The sequence below is a fragment of the Moschus berezovskii genome, chromosome 13, assembly GCF_049115385.1.
Source record: "Moschus berezovskii isolate FMDL1 chromosome 13, NW_MosBer_1.0, whole genome shotgun sequence".
NCBI classification, from domain to species: Eukaryota; Metazoa; Chordata; class Mammalia; order Artiodactyla; family Moschidae; genus Moschus; species Moschus berezovskii.
The window spans coordinates 75,608,402-75,629,965 of record NC_142472.1 but is presented as its reverse complement, the minus strand read 5'-3'; the positions used below and the strand labels follow the sequence as shown (position 1 = coordinate 75,629,965).

Here is a 21,564-nt window from a genome sequence, read left to right as displayed (position 1 = left end):
AATGTAAGAAGTTGTGATTTCCTGTTCAGAATTATAAGCTACCTCAAGTCTCTCAAAGCAGGCCTGTGTGACCGAATGACCTCTGGAACTTGACATATATGTAAACTATAGTGTAAAGTATGCGTGTTGCCATGCTTAGTTGCTCAGTCGTGTCCAACTCTTTGCAACCCCGTGGACTGGAGCCCACCAGGCTTCTCTGTACATGGAGATTTTCCAGGCAAGAATACTGGAGTGAGTTGCATGGCCTCCTCCAGGGGATCTTCCCAACCCAGGGATTGAACCCAGGTCTCCCGCATTGCAGGTGGATTCTTTACCATCTGAATCACCAGTGAAGCCCTCATAGTGTAAAGACTTTATAGCTAATTTAGGTTCAGGGCTCATGAAAGACAAGGCTCCCCAGCCCTCCTCAGTGAGAGACAAGGTCACACCTGAACAATGTGGTCACTTACCATCTTCATCACTAAGGTCAGGTGACTGAGGACCACAGGGGGCCCTGGAATAGAAGACGAAACCTGGCCAGAAGGCTCAAGGGAGGGAGGGCTTAACTTCTGCCTTCTGTATGGTTCTAGGAAAGGATTCACAATGAACGCAGAAGTGGACTCGCACGTGTATACTAAGAGACAGGTAAGAGCAGCTTAGCTAAGTACTGTGAGTGACAGAGAAAGACTGGAAACAACCCTAAGTGTCCATCAACTTGAGAGTGGATAAATACACAGTTCTGTAGTCATCTAATAGAATTCTATTTGGCAGACTTAATGAATAAACTAGATCTGTGTGTAACAACTTACGTAAAAACTGCTGAATGAAAACAAAGCATGTTCAGCATTAGTTATGTAAATTTAAAAACCACACAAAGCAATACTATTTTTTTTTTAGTGTAAATATGATTTAGTTGCACAAACATGGACTGAGAGGGTACTTCCCAAATTCGTGGTAGTGTTGATCTCTGGGGAGGGAGAGGATGGGACTTAGAAGGACGCAAAAGGAATTTTCAACTGTATCTGTATTGTTCTACTTCTCTTGCCAAGAAATGTTTGAAGCATATGAAAAGGTGGTCAATTTACTTACTTACTAGGGAAATATGAATTAAGTCACGGGAAGAAGAAAAAAGAACCCACAGTAAGATACTAGTACACAGTTACCACTGTGGCTAAAATGAACAAGCATCATGTATTGACCCAAATATGGAACAACTGGAATTCTTCTACATTGCTGATAGTTAATTCAACTACTTCAGAAGACTCTTTGGCAGTATCTTCAAAAGTGAAACATACACCTATCACGTGATTCTGAAATTCCCTTCTAGGTATCAACCCAAGAGAACTGAGTGTTTATGGGCAGCATAAAGAATAAGTACATAGCAGCTTATTATTACTACTTATTATTACTAGTAATTATTATTACTAGCCGATGACTAGAGACCCTCAAGCCATTTTGGATTTTCCATTTCTAGATATATATCCTATAGACAATGATTTTGTAAACCAGTAGACAGGTGCAAGAATACTTGTTGTTATATTACGGTAGCAACAACAACATAACAGCTCACACCTCCACCAACAGGAGGATGGGTTCATACTGCAACAACACGGATGCATCTCATGGTCATACTGTTAAACAGAAGAATACAGATATAAAACAAGACATACAGTATGATTTGAGTTGGCAAAAGTCATTCCTGGTGGCAGAATTCAGAAGAGGAGTTACTGTTCTGAAGAGGAGTTACTTTTGAGGTGCTATTGACCGGAAAATGGCATAGAGACCCTTCTGGGATGATGACAAGCGACTGTATCTTGATCCGGATAGTAATTACACAGGTGTATATATAGGTTCCCTGGTGGCTCAGATGGTAAAGAATCTGCCTGCAATGCAGGAGACCTAGGTTCAATCCCTGAGGTGGGACGATCCCCTGGAGAAGGGAAAGGGTACTCACTCCAGTATTCTTGGGCTTGCCAGGTGGCACTAGTGGCGAAGAATCCACCTGCCAGTGCAGGAGATGCAGGAGACAGGTTTGATCCCTGGATCGGGAAGATCCCCTGAAGGAGGAAATTGCAACCCATTCCAGTATTCAGGTCTGGAAAATCCTATGGACAGAGGAGCCTGGTGGGCTACAGTCCGTGGGGTCGCAAAGAGTCAGACACGACTGAGGGACCGAGCACGGACTGAGCACACATATAGGCAGGCATTTACCAAATTGTGCCCTCAAGATTTGCATACGTCATGGTACATAAGTTACACCTCAAAAAATCTGAAGCAAAAATGACAGAACCTTAACATGTGTTCATTTTCAGTGGTGGGCACACAGTGCTGTTATATTTATAATTAGGAAAGAGAGGGAACAGTAGTTCGCCAGAATGGAAGTGACTCCATCCTAGAGGAGGTGACACACTGAGTTGAGACCCCTGCCCATCCATGTCCCCAGAGCTTGGGCGAGGGAGTTCCCTTACAGTGGAGTGCAGAAGACACCAACCAACCAACCAACCAACTTCTCCTGGTGGAGGTAAGGTGATCCTCATTGTCACTGTCTTAGTAAATTGGCATAGCCACTAAAAAGTGTTCTGTAGGCTCTTGGACTGCAAGGAAATCAAACCAGTCAATCCTAAAAGAAATCAACCCTGAATATTGATTGGAAGGACTGATGCTGAAGCTCCAGTACTTTGGCCACCTGATGTGAAGAGCCAACTCATTGGAAAAGACCCTGATGCTGGGAAAGATTGAAGGCAGGAGGAGAAGGGGATGACAGAGGAAAAGATGGTTGGATGGGCATCACCGACTCAAGGGACATGAGTTTGAGCAAGCTCCAGGAGATAGTGAAGGACAAGGAAGCCTGGTGTGCTTCAGTCCGTGGGGTCACAAAGAGTGGACACGGCTGAGCAACTGAATAACAACAAGGTTCTTTGAAGATTAGCTTAACTGTTTATTCAACTGAGAGGACCTGACCTCCGAGCCGTCGTGCAAGAGCTGGGCTGGGATGTGCACTGCCCTGCCTCCCAGCCAGGCCAAAGAGAGAGCGAGCTGCTGCATTTGTAAGGCAGCCGTCTTTGCCTCAGCTCCCAGGTGGGCGACTGCTCCTTTATCCCAGGGCACCCCTACCGTGGGTACCACAGCAAGTCAAAAAGTATGAGAGAGAAAGAGATTTTTAAAAAGTAATGAAAGTGGCAAAAGGAAGAAAAAAGATGTGTGCGCTTTGCCTTGTTGCATCAAGAACCTGGGTTAACTGCACCCTTAACTGGAGCCTCTTCCTCCTGTTTGCTCCATTCTTTACTTTACTAGAAGCCCCGAGCGGCTCTGGAACCAGACAGACCTGCCTTTCCATCACTTGGTGACTAGCAAGCCACTTAAGCTCTCCGTGCCTCAGTTTCCTCACGTGTAAGCAGCAGCAGTAACTCCACCTCTCAGGGCTGCTGTGGGCCTGAAAAGGGTGCGTGCCAAGACCTGCCCAAGGAGGCCTTTGACAACTGGAGAAAGACAGCTCCCTCCCTTCCGAGGCCGGTTTGCAGGTAGACACCCTGGCAGCACCATCCAATAGGACTTGGAGTGAGGATGGCTCTTAAGCACCTGATAGGTGTCCTGAGCCACTGGGGTATGAATCGTTCATCTTATTCTATTCTATTTTAGTTACCTATGGGCTTTCCTGGTGGCTCAGCCATAAAGAATCTGCCTGCAATGCAGAAGACATGGCAGGAGCCCCGGGTTCACAAAGATCCCCTGGAAGAGAGCATAGCAACCCACTCCAGTATTCTTGCCTGGAGAATCCCATGGACAAAGGAGCCTGGAGGGCTACTGTCCATGGGGGTCTCAAAGAGTCAGACACAACTGAGCAACTAATACACTCAGTAGCTTTACATTTAAGAAGCCACCTGTGCCAAGTGGCTACCGCCTCGGGCAGCGCACCGCGTAGGGCTTTTAGGGTCAGGACTGGTCCCCTGCCAGGCGGCTGGGCGGGGCGGCTCAGTGTGGACACTGAGAGGCGCCGGCTTAGCGCTGCATCTACGTAGTAATTTCTTCCCTGAACAAAGTCCTACCGCGAAGACCCAGGGCTGTAGTCAGGCTCCGGGCACCGGGATGGGAACAACTGTAAAACCGTGAACTCTACCGACTTCTGTCCCCCTTGCCCTCTGCTCTCCGTGCACCCAAAGTCCTCACGGGCCTTGGGAGCAGTGTCGAGGGAACGCGCGGGAGGGCCCCTGCGGCTCCCACGTGGGTCAGGGTCTCCCACGGCTCCTGGCTGATTCATTCTGCACAACAAAGCCGGAGGGCTAGGCATTTCCCTTTCACAGATGAGGAAACTGAGGCTGGAGGAGCTTAAGGGCACCGGCAGGGAGGCACAGCCGCCAACTCTGTGGGATTCTGGTGCTGTCGCCAAAGCCACGTCCGTGGGAGCCCGTCGTCAGGGCGCGCGGGGGAAGCGGCGGGTAAATATTTGGGGCTGTAACCCGGGCTCGGGCGACTGGGCGTCACCGCGGTCCCCGGCGCGCGCGTGGCGAGGGCGGCGCCCGGTGCCCGGGGCGGGGTCGGGGGCGTCCGAGGCGCGGCGGCGGGGACAGACCCGGCGGCCCGGCTCCCGCGGCCCCGCCCCGGCCCGCCCCCGCGGCTATAAGACCTCGGGGCGCGCGGGCGGAGGCGACCCGGGGAAGGGCGGGCGGGCGCGCGGTGCCGGCGGCGGCGCGGCTGGAGCGCGGCGGGGCGAGGGGCGGACCGAGCGGGACGCGGCCCGGAGAGGGGACGGCGCGAGCAGCACGCACGTCCGCACGACCCCCGCGCCCAGACCTCGCCGGATCCCGGCTCCCAGCGACGCGCGCCGGCGGAGCCCCCCATGAAGCCGCCCGCCGCGCAGGGCGGCCCCGCGGCCGCCGCGGCCGCAGGTGAGTGGCGAGGGGGGCTGGGTCTCCTTAAACCCGGGCCTTGCCGGGGGCTGGGGGCGAAAGAAGCAGGGTCCGCGTGGTCTCTCTCCATCCCTCCCCCTGCCTCCCCTCTGCCCCCGCCGGGATGGGGGACACGTCACGGGCGCATCCTGACTCAGTCCTCCCGCCGCCCCCGGGGCCGCGAGCGCGGGGAGCCGTCCCCCACCCTCCGGCGGGTGGGAAAGAGCTCGGCCTTGCGGCTTAGCTGCGTGACCTTTGACTTGCAACTCCCCCGGGTGGAGGCTCAGTTTCTTTATCTCTAAAATGGGCGCGATGCTAGCGCGCGCTTCAGGGGGCGGTGGAGAGTCTTGAACGGTAACAGCCAGCGGCTGGCGGCGATCGCGGGCTGCCCCCCACCCCGACCCCGGCCGGAGCGCAGTCCACGTGGGCTGGCGACCCTCGGGGACCCCGCGGGCGCCGGCGGGACGCGGGACGGGACGGGACGGTGGCCCGGCCGCCGCCCTCACCCGCGCCCTCCGCCCCTGCGCAGCCCCGGCCCTGGACTCTGCGGACGCGGGGGACCTGACGGACGCGCTGTGCGAGTTCGACGCGGTGCTGGCCGACTTCGCGTCGCCCTTCCACGAGCGCCACTTCCACTACGAGGAGCACCTGGAGCGCATGAAAAGGCGCAGCAGCGCCAGCGTCAGCGACAGCAGCGGCTTCAGCGACTCCGAGAGTGAGTGTGGCGCCGCCGCGGAAGCTGTCGCTCCCCGAGCACTCCGGGCACCCGGCCCGCGGGGGAGCGCCCGGGGCTCGGGGCCGCGCGTGCTCACCGGGAAAACCGCGGACTGGGGGCCAAGCCGAGGGAGCCCCGAGGCCCGCGCCGTCTCTGGGACTCTGGGAGTCTCCGGGGCCGCCAGGCCGGCAGGGACCAGACCCGCGAGGGCGGTCTCCGGAAGGCAGGCTGGGCTCCACGCCGCCCGCCGGCAGGTGTCAGGACCCAGGAGGGCCTCCCCGGGGCGCCCTCTCCCCGCTCCATCTTCAGAGGATGTGGAGGAAGCGCCACAGGCGTGGGGGCCAGGGCCCCCGGGAGGGCGCAGGATGGGCGTATTGGTGAAACCAGGAAAGGTTTCTTAAGTTCCCGTTCTTGGGGTGTTTGAAACGCTTCTTGCACTTTCTCCTGTCCCTGAGCCCCCCGGACTTGCTGTTACACTGTCCGCAGTTTTGAAAGAATCCTAGCACTAAGTCCAAGTATTTAGAGAGTGTCTCTCATCCTTCAGGCAGGTCCATGACGTGAACTGCTGGCTCAGACTCCCAGCCCCACCCCAGTACCCAGTCTGGGGCTGGGTGTGGGGAGGAAAAGGAGAGAGGGTGGGAGAGGGGTGGGGTGGTGGCCGGTAGGGAGCAGATGGACGCAGAGCTGCTTCCTGCTGACTTTCTCATGGTGGAGACCACCCCCAGGGTCTGGCTGCCCTAAATCACCTTGTTAAAAAGGGAGGCCACTTTTTCCAGGACCTCAAATGTCCTGTAAGGATTATGGATACTTGTTCAGGTGTCAAACAGCAAATTGGGTGACCTTTCAATCTTCTGTGACTGTCGTTTTTCCCAACCCGGATGACTTACTGTTTTTCAAAGTGAATTTTGAACACTTCTGGATAATTCTTGAGGCTTCATTCCCTAGATGGGTTACCTGCCTAAATGTCACTCCCTTTGCTGCCCTTGACTCTGGAAGTAAAAACAAGGAGCTTTTCTTGTGATTCCCTTCTTCTGCGATCTGAAGCTTCTCCTCCTTACAGGACAAAGATACAGTCTTGGACTTACGCATGAGCTGTCCTCCTGACAAGGAGTAAAGGGCAGTGGCCATCCAGTTCGGGCTTGGAGTCAGAAACTTAAGAGTTCCAGCTTGACTTGCCTTGGCAGCCCTGCCCAAGGGTTAGATCTAATTGCAGCTTTTGAGGTGAAAGGGAATGGAATCATCTGCTGTTAATTTTCCATTCTGTATGTTTGGACTTTGTTGCTAATGACCAGACCTCTTATTTTCAATTTCAAAGGGAAGTCGAAAAAATTTTGAAATTTGTCTCAATGTATGTAGCCAAACTTAAATGTGTCTCCTCCTACTGGGGCACATTCATCAAGTACAAATTCTCTCCCCCGTGGGAAAGAAAGCTGGCACAGTGTGTTCGGGGCTGCTCTCTTGCAAAGAACAGCTCCATTCTAAACCACAGCTGCACTTGGCTAGAATAGGGCCTGAGCTCACTCATTCATGGGTGATTGCAACTCCCTCTGGGTAGGATTTCAGATCTGGGATCCGTTTTCGGGGGGCCTCAAAGAAAAGGCACTCAAAACACATTCTTAACAGCTTCGGGGGAGATTGTTTGGAATGGTCTGTAGTTTTTCTTAGGGTGTGTGGACTTTGTTTTCTGCCTTTGTTGTTAACTGTTAAACTAACCCTTGGTTTGGTGGTTAAAGAAGTAAACCGGAGGGTATGAAGAAGGCTTGGATGACATTAGTCTTTCCTATAAATGTGTAGTTTGACCCTCACGAGGCTGGTTAGAAATAGTCTTGGCAGAAGTGGTGTGTATCTAAATAGTCATTTCTTAGGGATGCACAGTACGTGTCTTAATTGCTGCCAAGAGTGGATCACAGACATTTGTTATACTCATTTATCTGTTCAATGCTTTTCTGTGGAAGAGAGTATTTGAGAGAGGTTGATCCTACTGAAATGCAGGATCTCCCCAGCAAAAAGGAGACACCCTCGGATGATGAAGATAAGAGCAGCTCTCTTTTGCCAAGCCTTTTCTGTGACTAGTTATTATCTATTAGTCCTTACCATTAGCAAGCTCTTTGCTTTGCCTTAAATGTGCTATCTCCTGTGTTCCCTACCACAGTCCAACAATGCAGGCACTGTTGTCTCCTTTTTTTCTGATTAAACAGTGGAATCACTTGGACTGTCTCTAAGGTTTTGCTCTGTCACCGTGGATGGTTGGCTGGTATGGAAACCAGGTCCTCCTGCATAGACTTGGACAGGGATCATGTGCCTGTTTGTCAATCATGGTCATGTTTGAAGGTGTCTCATCAAGGCCGTGGTCCCCTCGCTGGGTCCATGGAGCCCAGGCTGAGCTCTCTTGGGGCCCTTCATGAGGAGTGGGCCTCAGCTTCTCTAGCTGTGAAATGGAAAGGATTCTATTTAATGATGCTGTTAGCTACCCACTCCAGTATTCTTGGGCTTCCCTTGTGGCTCAGCTGGTAAAGAATCCACCTGCAGTGAGGGAGACCTGGGTTCGATCCCTGGGTTGGGAAGATCCCCTGGAGAAGGGAAAGGCTACCCACTCCAGAATTCTGGCCTGGAGAGTTCCATGGACTGTATAGTCCATGGGGTCGCAAAGAGTCGACATGACTGAGCGACTTTCACTCACTAGAAACATCAATAAGCTCAGGATTAGAAAGAAAATATTTGCCCTGTTTGATGTTTTTAAGAGAACAATAAAATGTGTGTCACATAGGTCGGATACATTTGGGCCAGTGTCTTGCATGAACATGTTATGTGTGAAGCTTCCACGCAGCTCTGAACCTTTGGGACTTTGGTTTCTCGCTCTGCGTTTTACAACTCCATCATTCTGAAGACATACCCACTGCATTCCCGGTTTTTTGAAGAACGTTTCTTTTTCTCTTAAAAAACTTAGAGGGAAAGACAAATGTTATATGGTATCACTTATATGTGGGATCCAAAAGTATAGTACCAATGAACTTATTTACAGAACAGAAACAGACTCTTATGGACATAGGAAACAAACTCATGGTTACCGAGGGTGGGGGAAGCAGGGAGAAGGATGAATTAGGAGTAAGGGACTAACAGATACACACTACCGTATATGAAACGGAGAAACAGCAGAATTTATTGTGTAGCGCAGGGAACTATATTCCATATCTTGTAATAACCTATAATGGAAAAGAATAAAAAAGAATATATATGTGTATCTGAATCATTTTGCTGTACACATGAAACTAATACAATATTGTAAATCAACTACACTTCAATTAAAAAAAAAATTGGTTGCTAGCATCCAAGGAATGCTAGACATTCCTTCTTTTAACCAGAGAAGCAAGTTAGCTCCATTGGAGAGGAGAGCGGATGTTTAATGAGGAAATACGTCTTCCTGTCTCTACTCTCAGGGACTTCTCCTAAGACTTGAAGAGGACCAATGTAACAGTGGCAAGACAACTCACGTTAGGGGTGTATTCACATGGGGGTTGATGAGAGTCATTCTTTTCTTCTAGATTTCGGTTCCAACAGATAACACCAGGCACTTTCGAGAGAGCAGTTTCCTCTTTAGCAGTGGAGGGCAGCTCGGTTAGGAGCCGAGGTGGTGAGGGTCAAGCCTGATCCTCAGACACACTGCAGGCATGGTGAACATCTTTGGTTTGAACTTAGCTTGAAAACCTTGTTGTTCCTTCAGTATTGTCAGCACTGTCTGTGTACATCGTGACTTCTCAAATGTGTTCAATAACATTTTAACTCATCATATACTAAATTTTAACCAAGGTGTTAATTTATGATTCCACGGATTGATTTTACAGGAAGTTTGTAATATTAACTGGCACTTTAAAAGGTGATGTGAACTCACGTCTTTGATGGATTGAAGGTTCCTTTTTCCTTTCAGGGGGGAAGTTTTTTGCTTCTTAGCAGAAAAGGTCCAAGGTCTACTCTGCATGCTGGGGCTTTTATGATTCTGTTGGGCCACTGGAGGGAATGAGGAATTGGCTTCTCTAGCTTCTGCAAGACTTAGATCGTCTGTATTTCTTTGCCTTGACTGTTCTAGCTTGGCCCTGGGAGAGCGGACCTGGGGGGGCACATGTAACAGGTAGCCTATTAGCTGATCTGACTAAGGGCCACTGAGGCCAGAACTTGACTTGTTCAAGCCAAGAGGGAATGAGGGGTTCGGAGCCCTCAGGGTGTCCTGGTGTGTGTTAGGAATTCCAGGCAGATAACAAGTGTCACTGGTGGACGTGTATGCATGTGTGTGCTAAGTCGCTTCAGTCATGTCTGACTCTTTGTGACCTTATGGACTGTGGCTTGCCAGGCTCCTCTGTCTGTAGGATGCTCCAGGCAAGAATCCTGGAGTGAGTTGCCGTGCCCGCCTCCAGGGGATCTTCCCAACCCAGGGATCGAACCTGGGTCTCCTGTGGTTCCTGCATTGCAAGCACGATCTTTACCGCTGAGCCAGCGGGGAAGCCCCGTCACTGGTGGCCACCTGGAGGCATATAGAGGGACCGAGCAGCCCCAGAAGAGAAGCTGGAACAATAGTGGTGAAACTGAGAAACGGTTTCTTATTCCATCAGCACAGCTGCTGGAATTTAGATTTTGAGTGGGAGGGTTGACGCCGTCCCCCACCCCGCACATACCACTCCCTGTGGCAAAAGGGAAACAGGTCCAAGGCTTTCTTTTTCTCAGTTAATTACTATGGTTTGCTTGCCTGAAACATGTGGGATTGTTCTATATTTACAGGAGCTCCGGGCCACGGTTACTGTCTGTGGTTTTCCTTCCCTCTGGAGTAACACACACACTGGTGCCAACCCCCAAATTACCTTTCTCCCCACCCCCAAACGAAAAAAACACATCTACCTTTTAAACAAGTCTTTGTTTTTGTAGCCAAGTTTTCCAAGCTTTGTGGGCACTCCTATGGTTAAGATGTTCAAATATTTAATATGCTCACATTTCTTTTGATGATGTCTTAGCAAACTTGCTCCCTGAATTTGAGGTTCCTGGCTTCAGCGTGCCAGGTTGACTTGCCAAGGACATTTCTGATGGGACTGCAGAGCTGATGGCGGTAGATGTTGTAAGGCCCTGCAATATCTTGTCTTGCCACCTGCCAGGGGTCCCCAGATCATCACTGCTATGTGTCCCTTGAGCCCTTATTAATGACGGCAACTGATACTGGGCGGGGCAATAATACATTACTATGCTATCAGCCAGCAGCACATTGCTGTCACTTGTCAGACTAACTGGCTGTTATTTTGCAAGAAATCGAGTTCTAGGGGAGTGAAAAGAACAGGAAGGCAAACTTTGCTTCCCTTTTAATTTACACCTAGCGTGCAATCTTATTCACTGTGGAATGAAATTTTATTGGATAAGGGGTTAAGAGAGGTTGGATTACTTCTGTGTTGGTGGGTTTGTTCTTGGGAGGTTTGTTCTAGGCTGCCTCTGAAGATAAATTTTTTTCTTAAGAACTTTGCTGCCCTTTAAAGAAGAGGAAGAAGAAGCTGGGCCCCAGAATCTGGAGTCTTATTATTCCCTATGGTGACTTTTCTTCTGAGCATGCCTTCATCCAGTTTGTTGAAAAAATAAAGCCTGAAAACCATAGGCAGCACACAGAGCGCCTGGGTTTCTTATCCCCCTTTCTTAAGAAAAGAAACTGAAGCTCTGAGATGAAGTGACTCGCACAGGGTCACACAGCCTCGGTGCCACACAGCTTCTGCTGGACCCCGAGGAGTTTGGGGCTTTTTTAAGATTGTTGTGGTCATTATTTGCATGAATCGTGTGTAGAGATCGTGACCACAGAGTGGAACTGAACCCTCGAGAAGTTTGCCGCAAGGATGCTGGGAATCTGTTTCCTCTTAATGGTTGGACGTTTTGGAGCCTGGAGTCAGTGCTGGCCTGAGCTGTGCACCGAAACTCATGGAAAGGGAGGGGCGTCCAGGTGTAGCCGTGAGCTGGTGTGTGAGATAACGTGTGTGTGTGTGAGAGTGTGTGTGGGTGTTTGAGTCTGGGGGTGTGAGAGGAGAGCAGAAGTGGGCACATGCTGTGTTGGCCAGCCTCCGTGTGTGTCTATATCTATAGATACTGTAAATAAATATTGTAACTAGGATTTTTTTTCCCCCCACCGTCTCACTGTGAGAGTAGCCTGAGCTCATTATCAGTAAGAGGCAACTCCTGATTATTTGAAAAGTTGGCTCAGTAGTTTGCAGCTGAATCTGCCAGTCAAGGAACAGTCAGCTTGTCTATATATTTTCTGAGGTTGAGGAAAATACTTAGATCAAAAAGGAATTTCAGCCCCAGGCTCTAAAGGGTGAGCGTTGAGCCGTGGTGATGTCCTGGTACAGTGTGACTCTGCAGGGTCCCCTAAAGCAACCGAGTTACTCGAGGAGTCATGAATTCTCACCGGATTCCTGTTTCCTACCATTCTGCAAGGACCATCTCCATTCTAGCTCATTACTTTCTCCCAAACTCAATGGCACTTGGTCTACTTGGTGTGTGAAGCAAACAAGTTGTGTGTGTGTGTGTGTGTGTGTGTGTGTGTTTCCCCGCCCCCAGGGGACTTTCTACGTCGATGTAAAATTTCTGGGGAATGGGGGCAGGACAGAAGTGAGGGCCAGGGCCAGGGCCCTGGTGCAGGACGGGGCGGGCAGGCAGGGTGGTGACGGTGGCGGGGCCGACTGCCCCGAGGGTGGAGGCCAGGGATGCCACCCGCAGGGCCCAGGCCAGCACTCTGGGCCCGGGAATGGGGCGATGCTCGCGGGGTCCTTTGGAGCCAAAGGTACTGTTGCAGAGGCCTGCACGCCTTCCTTCTGGCTCCCGAGTCCAGGCTCGAGGCCTGCCTCCCCTGGGTGCTCTGTGGTTTTCCTGCCCCTTAGGCTCACTTCGCCTTTTCCCCACAAGTCTCTCGGGTTCTATTTGTGGCGATTCCCCTGCCTCTTATGAGGTGACGGGCGGTAACATGACGTGGTGGGTCTGCAGTGAGCACGACTGCTCTCCCGTGTGTCGGGGAAAAAGGCCTTCCCTTGAGAAAACCCGCATCGCTGCAGAGTGGGGCTCAGCTCAAGCCAGCGTGAGGGCTTCCCACTCTGAGTTCACCAAGTGCAAGTGTCCTGGGAGATAATAACAGAGGTGCCACCAAAACAGTGTCCCGTGGGCAAGTGAAACCGGGAAATAGGGCTAAGCTAGCTCGTTTATCACAGGACATCTCAGGCATGTCGGAGTTTCGTCAGAGGACCCTCCAAGGGGCTCAGTGTTTCTCAGGGTCCGGGGACCATGCAGTTCTTCTCAAAGGACCACTGTTCTGGGAAATACATTTTTGGGGAAATGTGAGCCTAAGATTCAGGGTTTCGGATCTCAGTAGGTGTTCATCATCAAAGCCCTGAAAAAGGATTGTGGTCCTTTTAGGTGGCCCGGACGGGACCTAAGAAGGAAGAATCAAGCTTGAGGGTTGTATGTGTTTGGAAAACTGAACACGATGAGTGTGTCGGTCAGCAAGACAAGACGGCCTGGGACCACCTCCTCGGGGCCATGGGGAACCTGTGAGGTGCGGTCTTTAGGGATGAAGAGGAATTCTCTTGGGGGCAGAACCCTCTGTTTCTGAAAGCCCTCTTTTATTCTGGTTGTCTCTTTTGTCACTGAGTCCTGTTTCTTTTAAGAGGAGCAAAGAAAGGTGGTTTTGCCCCCTCCTGAGCTGGAGGTGATTGGATGGAACCATGTGCATCCCGAGGAGGACAGGGAGCCTGGCCGGGCCATTGTAGTTCAGCTCCCCTCTTGCACCTGAGCAGCCTTCCCAGAGCTCTTCTGTGCTACCCCAGTGCCAGGCTTTGTGTTTTGTTTTAGCCAGGAAGGCTGTTCTCTGTGACCTCAGAGGCCACATCCTGCTTCTACCGCCAGCTCTGCCTCTGAGTCTTTGGGTTGGTACAGCTCAGCCAGCAGCGCCCTTTCTGTGTCACCACGACAGGACTGGGCTGGTTGGGGTTGGTTTCCTCTCCCTTGGCAGGACTCAGAAATAGGATCTCAGAACTTCAGAGCTGGAAGGGACTTTAAAGATCATTCAGTCCACCTTCCCATTTTACAGATGGGTAAGCAAAGGCCCATCTGTATAATGGGAAGGTGGACTGAGTCATCCTTCAAGTCCATTCTGTAAGCAAACCCACCCTTACCACCCCCACCCCCAAAAGGAAATGGCAACCCACTCCAGTATTCTTGCCTGAAGAATCCCATGAGCAGAGGAGCCTGCAGCCCATGGGGTTGCAAAGAGTCGGACTCAACTGAGTGATCAAACACACGCACACAAGCAAGGGCCCAGAGACATTGTCTTGTTCCAGGGCTCCCGAATACTTGGTAGCTGAGATGATTTCCTAGATGCTCAGCTCAGCCTTGCTTCTGGGACCTTGCCTCGTTCTTGTCTTCAGGAGCAGGACAGTGGAGCCGCCCAGTCACCCAACGTGTTTGTAATCCACAACCTCCAGGAGAAGAAATCTTTGTCTTTGACCCTCCAGCTTATCCCCAGAACACAGGAGCTCAGAAAAGGGCATGACAAAGGCTCTCTCTTGAGCAGGCAGGGAGGGTTATTAAGTAGTAGGATCCATCCTTAACTTTGTGTTTTAGGGGTTTCAGAGGGCTGAAGGGACATTTTTCAGGAAAGATGGTTCCTTATGTCTCAAATCCCAAGCCACCCCCCGGCCTCCATCGGCCAAGCATTGGCTTAGCTGTCGGACACCTGGGCAGTGGGCGCCTGTGTGTTGCAAAGGAGGCTGGTCTGGTCATGGTGGTTCTGTTGACCCTTCTTGTTTTAGGAAAGCAAGGGCCTTTGGTGTGCCTGATTGGAGACACACACTCACACATACACAGGCATACTCTCCTGTCTCAGATTTGGGAGCATAAATATAAAATGGGCATGAACTTGGGCAAACTTTAGGAGAGTGAGGGATGGGAAAGCCTGGCATGCTGCAGTCCATGGGATCGCAAAGAGTCAGACACGACTTAGCAACTAAACAACAATAACAGCAAATATAAAATCTGGAAATCAATTTTTTTTTAAACTTTGCTCCCTTTGGAGATAAACTGTTGGTTATCAATAGACTAGGAGACTGAAAACCATTTCTAATGAGTTATATTTTCTTTCCTGAAAGGTGCTGAATCGCTTTATAGGAACAGCTTCAGCTTCAGTGATGAAAAACTGAATTCTCCAACAGACAGCACTCCAGCTCTGCTCTGTCCTTCTGTCCCTGCTCGGAAAGGTAAGTGGAATGTTCGGTTTTTTGCTTCCTTATTCCCTCTCCTCCTCAGCCTCTTCTGTCTTCTGCCTTACCCCTAACCAATCTTTCCCAAATATGCAAAACAAATAGAGAAGACTAGTATCTTCGTACCTGGGGTCGCACAGAGTCGGACATGACTGAAGCAACTTAGCAGCAGCAGCATCTTCGTACAGTACAATGTGGAGTAGCTATTGTTATTTCTCAGGATTTTGATCAGCATGAAAATGAAATTGGATAACTGGTGGGTGGCAGCAGATGGGTGGCTCAGATGTTATAGAATCCACCTGAAATGCAGGAAGATCCCGTTTCAGTCCCTGGGTCAGGAAGATCCTCTGGACAAGGGAATGGCTACCCACTCCAGATTTCTTGCCTGGAGAATCCCATGGACAGGGAGGGGAGCCTGGCGAGCTACAGTCCATGGGGTCACAAAGAGTTGGACACGACTGACTGACTAACACTTTCACTTTTTTATTTCAGGAAACCATGTAGAGAAACCATGGGAGAAAGAAAACATGTAGACTGTAGACTTTGTCTTCTCTTGTGTATTGTTATCAGTTCGGTGCTAAATGACAGTGCTCTCCTAGACTGGCTGGTTCTAGAATGTAAAACTCAGCAGTTAGCATTTGCAGAAAGTTGGGTTCTTTCTTTTTTAATTGCAATAACTCTTTAAAGAATGCTCTCAGATGACCAATTTAGCAATTAAATGGGGTCATCATTATGAAACAAGTGATGATCTAACATAATTCAAAATAGCAGCTTCAGCCTGCCTCTACTGTGATATTAATAGACAAAAAAGTTTTTAAAGATGCATGAGGAGTTTCTTATATTTTGGAGCTAGTAAATTGTCTCCAGCCAGAGAGCTGAATGTTCTATTGGGCAAGTGCCCTTTGAAAACAAAAGGAGTTTTTTTCCCCTTAAGAAATGTTACACTCACTGAAAATAGTTGCAGAATGCAATAAAAATGGAACATAGTTAAAAAGAAATATGAAGATTTCCTCATTTTCTCACTCAGGCAGGAAGGCAGAATTTTGCCCTTTTTCAAAAGAGACCTTTTAAAGTTCTCTTCCCTGCATAGTGATGCGAGCAGCCCCTGGGAATTCCGCCATTGTCCAGCCCTCCATCTGTAATGGATCTGTTGAATTGAGAGAGTTAGAACAGTCTAGAAAGTGGCTTAAAACAAGCCCAGATTTGCTACCTGATCGTCTAGAGGTAGAAATTAAAGAGGGGGAAAAAAGCCCTAGTGGCAAATTGACTTTAAAAGCTAAAAACAGTGAGTTATTTGTTACCAGCTTCCTAGGTGGTGCAGTGGTAAAGAATCCGCCTGCCAAGGCAGGAGACACAAGAGGTGTGGGTTCGATCCCTGGGTCAGGAAAATTCCCTGGAGAAGGAAATGGCAACCCACTCCAGTATTCTTGCCTGGGAAGTCCTTTGGATGTAGGAGTCTGGTGGACTCAGTCATGGGATCGCAAAGAATCGGAGATGACTGAGCATGTACTACATGAGGGGCTAGTTAATAAAGACACTCATTCAGAGAAGGCATGAATGATGAGCTCTGGAGAAAAAAGTAAGACACGCAGAAAGAAGGACAAGTCTTAGGATGTGGATGGAACAAAATCACTATAGGGCCTCGTTACCCTGTGTTGGCACCTGCATGGTACGAGGCCGCCCAGACCCAGGAGCCTCCTGTCGCCTCCCCTGTACCGTTTTGACAAGGAGCAGTAGAGCTTAGTTAATTCCACCCTGGGGGCACCACGTGGGCTGAAGTGTTGCCCTGGAGTGATAGAGTGAACAAGACTGTGTCAGAGAAGTTGAGCAGAAATTAGGGACTCTGGGTGTGCATTCCACGCACTGCCCTGCTTCCTGAATATTTCGGCTGGTAACTCAAATCCTACACAATCAGAGAGTCAGAACTTTTAGTCTTCCTTCCCTGTCCCTGTCTCACTGTACCTTTCAACTATTTTATTTATTTCTGGCTGTGCTGGGTCTTTGCTGCTACACACGGGCTTTCTCTCGGTGTGGTGAGCAGGGGGGTTACGCTTCAGTCGTGGTGGGGCTTCTTGTTGTAGGGGCTTCTCCTGCTGTGGAGCAGGGGCTCCAGGGACGTGGGCTTCAGTAGTTCTGGCTCGTGGGCTCCAGAGCCCAGGATCAGTGGCTGCGGCACACAGGCTTTGTTGCTGCGCGGCACATGGGATCTTTGTGGACCAGGGTTCCACTCGTCCCCTGCAGTGGGAGGCGGATTCTTAACCACTGGACCGCAGGAAAGCCTCCACCTCCCAGCTTTTAAAGTAGTGAAGAGAGATACTTCTTCCAGGCTGCTGGGATATGGGTGTGGGATGATGAACTACAAAACCCAGAAAGAAACATTTAGGCTAATCTTCAGAAAAAGCTTCTGAGTTGCCTGTAAGTAAACATTGGAGCAACCACTTAGGGTTTGTACAGGACACTATTTAATAAAATCTCGGAAGACAGAAAGATGGGGGTCATATAATTCTGGAAAAGTCGGATTCATCAGCTGTCTTGAATATAGAAACTGAACCTGAACTCTTGTTTTTCAGCCAAACTTGGAGATACGAAAGAGCTAGAAGACTTTATTGCTGATCTCGACAGAACCTTAGCAAGTGAGTACATGCCTGGTAGTTAAAAAAAAAAATCAAAACCAACCAGCACCCCTGATAAAGTGCAGTAATGTTTACCAGCTTGCCTGCGGCAGGAAGTTACATCATAAGGTGTTTTTAGGTTCAGAAACAGGACCCTAGTGGCTCAGAAAGAAATCCTGAGGATAAGCTGGCATTGAAGTTGACTGCCTTTTCAACCAGTGAGAACTGGCCCTCAGCAAACAATGGCATTTTGTTTGAGAAGTGGAGAGTAAAGTAGTAGTTAGAGTGAGATTGGAGACTTCCCCAGGATGGTGGCCTGCCAGGCTTTTCAGAAAAGAAATCAGCTTATTGACCACCAAGTATTATACTGACTAATAGAGCTGACTCACTGGAAAAGCCCCTGATGCTGGGAAAGATTGAAGGCAAAAGGAGAAGGGGGTGACATAGTTAGATAGCATTACTGACTCAGTGGACATTAATTTGAGCAAGCTAAGGGAGAGAGTGGAGGAAAAGGAGCCTGGTGGGCTACAGTCCATGGGGTCGCAAAGAGTCAGACACTACCTAGTGACTGAACATTATACTGACAAACCAGAGGTTTCAATCTCAGGGCCAGAGAAAACCTCACAAGTTAGATCCAGGGGTTTGATCTGACTTCTAGAGGGTTGGGTTCCCAAAGAGAGAACTGGCTTAGGGAGACCTCATAACCAAAGACCCATACCAGTTACTGAAAGACCTGGATTAGGTACGCAGTACCCCGTTTCCCATTTGGCAATTACAGTAACGGCACCCCATTCTCTGTGACCAAAATTTTTGAGAACCGAAGGTATCAGATCATAATTGCCATGCAGGTGCCTGGAAGAACGGACCCTGAGAATCAGTCCACACATTCTATTTCCAAAGAACAGGATCACAAGTGCCAGAAGGCTCAGCTGGAGTTTCCTGGATGACAGTTTCCACAACTTACCCTTGGGGGGGCCTCGTTCAGTCACAGAGCAACCCTGGAGAGTTTCATCCTAGCCCCTCCATTTTACAGTGAAGGAGTCAGTTTTCCATATTTTATGCTGTGCTATGCTAAACAGCTGGATAGAATCTGAAAAAATAGATCCAAAGCTGGTTACTTAAAAAGAATTCTGTTCTTAAGGTTTCAGACAGACCTACCTAATATTAGGTGGAAAGTTCTGCAGTTTCTGTTTACTAGAATACTTCATCACCCATACCATCCTCCATCAGAAGACCAAGGTCTGTTTGACAGAGGTGATTGTAATTGCAACACAATATGTGTTAGACCCGTGGAACATGCGTGTTGGCGTCATGAAAATTGCAGCAGGCTGCGCAGTCATACCAGTTCTTCAGATGTACATTACATGGGAAGCCTGCCATTGAGTTTGGTGCTTGGATGCCTGTCTGAGAGGTGTGCTCTGGTTAAGCATGTGTGCTAAGTCACTTCAGAGGTGTCTGACTCTTTTCGATCTTATGGACCATAGCCCGCCAGGCTCCTCTGTCCATGGGATTCTCCAGGCAAGAATACTGGCATGGGTTGCCATGCCCTCCTCCAGGGGACCTTCCCGACCCAGGAATCGAGCCTGTATCCCTTAGTCTCCTGCATTGGCAGGCGGGTTCTTTCCCACCAGTGCCACCTGGGAAGCACATGGTTAAGTATATGAATCGTCAGCTTTCGTGAGTGGATCACCTTCTCTGTCTCCTATTGACAGGCATGTGAAACAAGAAGTTCTGGGTCCTTTCATCCCAAGGGAGAAGTTTCAGAAAGCTTGGGGGACCTGATGAAATCAGCTACAGAATATGCTGCTGGAGGAGGCAGAGATGCCGCTCACCCACCACCAGGCTCGTCCTAAAAATACCTTTGGGCTCATCTCTGGGCAGTTTAGACTGTTCACCTGCTTGCAGCATGTTAGCGCAGACGACTCATGCTAATGTTGTATTTCCTCTTAAAACATAGCTCCTCTGTAATTTAAAATGCTTTTATGAAAATATTTGTAATTAATTATATATAGTTGGAAACAGTAATATGCTTTCCCCATTATAATATATTTTTGTATGCAAATAAAGTTTGAACTGGAGTCTGTCTTTTGGAAGCCTTCCTTTTTTTTCCCTCTTGATTTCTTTCAATATGTTTCCATGCAGGTAGTTTTCGAGTGGAAATAACATGCCTCTTGACTTCTAATCGGGACTCTGGGTGCTGCCACGTTGCTCTAGGCAGCAGGATGATTAGTGAGAGACAGTGTTACTTTGAAGCTCATTCCGCACTCTAAAGGGAAATTATGGCATATGGTTGGTGGGAAATTTTAATTTGAGGATTGTGGGGTTTTTAAGCTTTTTGTTTTGTACTGGGGTATAGCCAATTAACAATGTTGTGAAGGTTTCAGGTGAGCAGCCAAGAGACTCAGCCATACATATACGTGTATCCATTCTCCTCCAACTCCCCTGCCATCCAAGCCGCCATTGAACAGAGCCCCCTGTGCTACACAGGAGGACCTTGGTGGTCCTCTGTTTTAAACACAGCAGTGCGTATACGTCCAGCCCAAACTCCCCGTCTCTTCCCTTCATCCTTTGAGGATTGTGGATGTGATGGAAGTTGGGTTTCTCTTCTCTGTTCTACCCATTTCTGAGCACTGTTTTGGTTGCCATGGGCGCTTTCCTTCAATTAAAGGAATCCTAGAGCTGAAACTGCAGTACTTTGGCCACCTCATGCGACCAGTTGACTCACTGGAAAGGACTCTAATGCTGGGAAAGGTTGGGGGCGGGAGGAGAAGGGGACGACGGAGAATGAGATGGCTGGATGGCATCACTGACTCTGTGGACATGAGTTTGAGTGAGCTCCGGGAGTTGGTGATGGACAGGGAGGCCTGGCGTGCTGTGATTCATGGGGTCGCGGAGAGTCGGACACGACTGAGCGACTGAACTGAACTGAACTGAACTGAGGTGCACTAAGAATCTGGGGCATCTGGAGGGCTTATAAACGGTGGTGCTCTCATAAGACCTGTGTGCTGAGGCAAATTCGATGTGCTGGCTGGGGTGCTAATGTCCAGGGGCTGGGAGCTGGAGGGGTCCCAGTGGAGCTGGGGGGTCCAGATGCAAGGTCTCCCATGCAGTAGGCTTGTTTGTAGAAGCCAATAACCCCACCTCCCACCCTCTACCTGCCTTTTATGGAGGATGGGGTGAGCCTTGAAAACAGGCAAGTCCATAGTTTTCTTGTCTATGGTTTTCTACCCTTAAAACATCTGAAATAACCAGGCATTACTTTGACACGTAGAATCAAGTTATGTAAAAACTCCAATCCTTATGTTCCTATAGAACACAAATCCAAAACATAAGTACTTCTAATTTTACAGAAATCCATAAGGTCTTATGACTTTATTGACACTTTCAAAAGATAACTACTAATTTGATCTGTTTTTTTAGGGCATTGGCATACTAAATTGCCTTTTCTTTAAAGCTTTTCTTTTCCCCAAATTTCTAGGAAACCTTTTGGGTTGAACCCAAATATTTTCTTTAATTCTTTTTATTTTCTAACTTTTAATTTTTTAGAAAATTTTATTTTACCCTGGAGTGTAGCTGATTAACAGTGTTGTGATAGTTTCAGGTGGACAGCAAAGGAACCCAGTCATACATATACATGTATCCATTCTCCCCCAGACTCCCCTCCCATCCAGGTTCTTTATTTCTTTATTGAGATATAATTTACATACCTGAACATTCATCCTTTTAAAGTGTACAATCAGTAGGTTTAAATTTTTTAGCCACGCTTTCTGGCTTGAAGGATCTTAGTTTCCAGACTGGGAATTGAACCTATACCCTCAGCAGTGAAACTGCAGAGTCAGAGACATTACTTTGCCAACAAAGGTCCGTATAGTCAAGGCTATGCTTTTTCCAGTGGCCATGTATGGATGTGAGTTGGACTGTGAAGAAAGCTGAGCACTGAAGAACTGATGCCTTCTAACTGTGGTGCTGGAGAAGACTCTTGAGAGTCCCTTGGACTGCAAGGAGATCCAACCAGTCCATTCTAAAGGAGATCAATCCTGGGTGTTCACTGGAAGGACTGATGCTGAAGCTGAAACTCCAATACTTTGGCCACCTCGTGCGACGAG

At 49.2% G+C, this 21,564-nt stretch overlaps 1 protein-coding gene across 2 annotated transcripts; it reads left to right on the top strand.

Annotated features, from left to right (window-relative positions):
* Window positions 1-4,040: 4,040 nt before the first annotated feature.
* Window positions 4,041-19,536, top strand: RGCC (regulator of cell cycle). Of its 2 annotated transcripts, XM_055426029.2 has the most exons (5): window positions 4,622-4,865; window positions 5,395-5,580; window positions 14,736-14,843; window positions 17,417-17,479; window positions 19,171-19,536. In XM_055426029.2, exons 1-5 carry the CDS (start codon window positions 4,817-4,819, stop codon window positions 19,176-19,178), a joined length of 414 nt encoding a protein of 137 aa, XP_055282004.1. In that variant the 5' UTR covers window positions 4,622-4,816; the 3' UTR covers window positions 19,179-19,536. The 2 variants fall into 2 exon arrangements, 1 of the variants encoding a protein (XP_055282004.1); XR_016038916.1 differs by lacking the exons at window positions 5,395-5,580; window positions 19,171-19,536 and having other exon boundaries at window positions 4,041-4,865; window positions 17,417-17,446.
* The last annotated feature ends 2,028 nt before the right edge of the window (window positions 19,537-21,564 follow it).